Source organism: Microdochium trichocladiopsis (genome assembly GCF_020744255.1).
Source record: "Microdochium trichocladiopsis strain MPI-CAGE-CH-0230 chromosome Unknown B0I36scaffold_12, whole genome shotgun sequence".
In the NCBI taxonomy this organism is placed as follows: Eukaryota; Fungi; Ascomycota; class Sordariomycetes; order Xylariales; family Microdochiaceae; genus Microdochium; species Microdochium trichocladiopsis.
In genome coordinates this window covers 668,882-672,397 of record NW_025763555.1, presented here as the reverse complement: position 1 = coordinate 672,397, position 3,516 = coordinate 668,882, and the positions used below count along the sequence as shown (strand labels likewise).

The following is a 3,516-nucleotide window of genomic DNA, read 5'->3' as shown; positions in this document are numbered from 1 at the left end:
TCGTGCTGCGAACGCGGCTGGGAACCGCTTTCCCCACCTGCATTGTCGCGCGCGCGGGAGGCCTAGTGCCAAAGAAACACTCGCACGGACTCTTGGCCCCCATAACACTTCTTATCGTCCATAATGCTGCGTCTGGTTGCGCCCAATCACACGAAGCCTGGTTGCTGAACATTAGCCAAATTCCATCGTCTCTTTCCACGCAGCTCAATTATCGCGGCGATCGTTGAAGAGCTCCTGATCTGGGTAAAGACCACTCCCGGCCAACTTGGTCACCGGCAGACTGATAACGCATGTCAGTAGTATCTAACCAGAGACTCCAATCTCTTGCTACTCCGGGCCATGGTACCTGGCTGCCTCCAGATCAGGCCGTCCTTGGCAGTCCTCGACCGTGCCGCTGGCAACCAAGACCGCAAGTGAAGATCAAGATGATATCCTGGTGCCAAAAAGGGTTTTCTATGAGTTATAATCGCCAACGATCGGGCCCTGCGACGCTTGAACTGCGCGGCTAGAGGCTAAGGCTGTAATCGAGTTTGCTCGAGAGAGGAGCTCTTGTGAGAGAGGGAGGGCTTTCACGAAGTTCACCGTTTGCGGCTACTAGTCAGGTTCATTTGCGCAACCACCCGTATTACAGGTCGGGTTTCAGGGTTACTGGTTGTGGTGGAACACCTTCCCAGCAAAGAAATCTCAGAAGGACTATCAAGGCGCGTTCTGCCCATCTAGGTCAGGCCAGCGGTCTTCCTGACAGGTTAAGTCTTAAGTAAATTCAACTTATAAGCTTATTCATAGTCACCATGGTTCCTCATCTCATCGTCGCGAGCAATAGATGCTGAAATTGCAAGCCCAGCTGATGTCTAGAGAGGACTATATACGCCCCCAGCCAAAGGCTTGGCGGACAAAAGCAACACCACCGTTCGCACCCAAGACCCCACCCGTCGTCGCAAACCATTTAGAGCTACTCACACAGACCTTGAGCGAGCGAGCTGTCTTCATCGCGGAGTCTTGGCCCGGTCTAAGATGGAAACGATGAGTTTCTGATCTGGAGCACTCCAGTTTTCTTGGCCCAGCCAAACCACAGCCCGGTGACAATCATGCCGGCTCCGACAAAAACAGGACCACTGTAGTTCATCGTTTGGGCAGTTACCGGGAGGGTTGTAGGGAAAGGAAGCCATATCATCGTGTAGATAGTGTAGGATAGCGCAAAGATGTTTAGTAGCAGCCCCCAACGACCCAAGTTCCACTCTCCAAGCGTGAAATCTCCCTTCAGGCGGCGATGCAGCACGACGGCCAGAACCAAAGCGTAGCTGAAGTAGATGGATAACGTGGAAAGGGATGTGATAGCGCCCAGTGCGATATAGGCCTCGGGGTGGAGATTCAACAAGCTCATGACGCCTACGATGAAGCTTGTGAGTAGAACCGCTCGGCGAGGGATCTTGGTCGTCGAGTCGACATGACCGAAATAGGAAGGCACTGGTATTGGCAGTAGAAGGTTAGCCTGGGACGCTCGTGACTTGTGTTAATGGCCGGTCCTTTTTTACTCACATCCACGGTCTCTTGCCCATGCCCAGGTCAGCCGGCTCGCTGAAGAGAACATGGTCATTCCAGCGCAGATAAGAACTAGAGCAATACTGGAGCCTATGGCCGTCGATAATGGAAGGTTTCTTGTGGCAGTGACAATGAGGTAAATGAACGGGCTCGGGGCCGCGAGCATGTCTTCGATGGGTGGCATACAGAGCTACAGTAGAACTATCAGTCCGCAACCCTGGAGAAGAATGAAGCACGACAGAGTGAGGTACTGACAATCAAAATGAAAAGCATGCCCAACCCAAGGAGTCCGTTGAATCCAATGGAAGCGACCATTGCCTTTGGTATGGTGCGCTCTGGGTCTTTCGTCTCTTCAGCCATGTGAATAACGCCTTCGAAACCTGTGGGCGTGGTGGTCAGTTAGTTGTTTATTGCAGCAATGACTCTACAGAGATCATTCTCACCCATGAAGAGCCACATGCATGCGAGCATGCCGACCTCCCAACTGAGAAAACTGCTCACGTAGCCAGAATTGCTACTCGTGGTAAGGAAGAACTGTGGGTCGTTCCTTGGTGATAACGTCAGGAGTGCGGTGACGGTAACGATGAATGAGACGACGTTGACGATGCCAGCGATGAGCTCTAACCAAGGAACAAAGTCAAAGAACCACACGTTCATGATGGTATAGCATGCCAAGGTTGCCAAAACGATGACCAGGGTTGTCCATCCCTCGATTTTAAAGTTTGGGTAGTTGATCTGAATCACCCCTTGAATAATCAGAGTGTTGGAGTTCAGCACTGTGGCTAGAGTAAAGACGTAGCCGAGCCAGGTCGCGTATCCTTGAGTCCAAGTGAGGAATCTGCGGTACTTCTCACTTGAAAACTTATATATCCAAAAGTATTGGGCACCAGCGATGGGTAATATGGACGCAAGCTCGGCGAAGCACGCTGCTTGCGCGAGAACACCCACAAATACTATCAGATAGTTGACGATGAGTCCCAGAACTCCACCATTGAGAAGACCAAAATAGAGGTAACTGCGGAAAAGCGACTTCGTCAGCTAGCTGAAGGCGGGCGGGAAAGCTACAGAGTCGCAGAAGGACAAGCACTTACACTCCCACGATGATCCAGGTCACGAAGTACATGAACGAAAAGCTGAAAATCTGTGGGAATGAGAAGAGCTTCTTGGTTCGTGTTTGCCTGCTGATGGCCGCATCGCCATCACATTGAGATGGCGACGTTGCATAATGCTGAGGGCTCCTCAACTCGATTAGGCCTGTCATTATGTCCCCCTATGCAGTTTCGAGTGCCAGAGATGATGTTGTTGCAGTTGTTGGTAGCCGATGAATGGTGGAAGCGTAAGGGCGAAGCGGAAGGATAAGGCAAGAGTGGAAAGTCAGGACACGAAGATCGGTGCAAAGAAACAGTCCGGGGACGACTGCTACTATAGAAGGGTCCAGACGCGCTACCATATTCGACCTACAATTCGCCGCCTCGTCTCGCGCTTGGTGACTGAATTATGACAAAGCATGAGGTGTGCAGTGCCCCCTGTGGCACCATGCCACAGCTTGGCAACCAAAGAGCCCTGTGCGAGACGAGCAGACCAAAAAGTCCCTTGGCGGAGCGTGTGGAATGCAATCTTGATCTCGCCAGCCTCCTCATGGTACGTACCGAAGTACCGAAGTACGTACACAGTAGTATCATAGCAGAAAACCCTGGCTCCGGAACGCTTCCCCGGGCTGATATCGGCCAGGCAATCACAGCGCGCCGCCATTGCCCTGTGGTTGATTGTCCAATCATGCGTACAGCTTTTCAAAGGAACCAACTGCATAAAGACAGGGTGCAAGGTTGGCAAAAGACCCCTGCGAAATTACCTCAAGGATCCTGTTATCTCTGCCGGCCATAGCCCTGCTGTCGTCCGAGTCCCATGCGAAACCAGGAGTACATGGCTACCATAGTAAGTAGCCGGTGTGCTAGGATTACTTGTTGTTCATGC

At 52.0% G+C, this 3,516-nt stretch overlaps 1 protein-coding gene across 1 annotated transcript; it reads right to left on the bottom strand.

Moving 5' to 3' along the window:
* Window positions 1–1,009: 1,009 nt before the first annotated feature.
* Window positions 1,010–2,803, bottom strand: B0I36DRAFT_254427 (amino acid/polyamine transporter I; the record flags this gene model as incomplete). The annotated part of the gene is made up of 5 exons (XM_046150818.1): window positions 1,010–1,467; window positions 1,540–1,732; window positions 1,798–1,922; window positions 1,986–2,557; window positions 2,634–2,803. 5 exons carry the CDS (start codon window positions 2,801–2,803, stop codon window positions 1,010–1,012), a joined length of 1,518 nt encoding a protein of 505 aa, XP_046005826.1.
* Window positions 2,804–3,516: the final 713 nt, after the last annotated feature.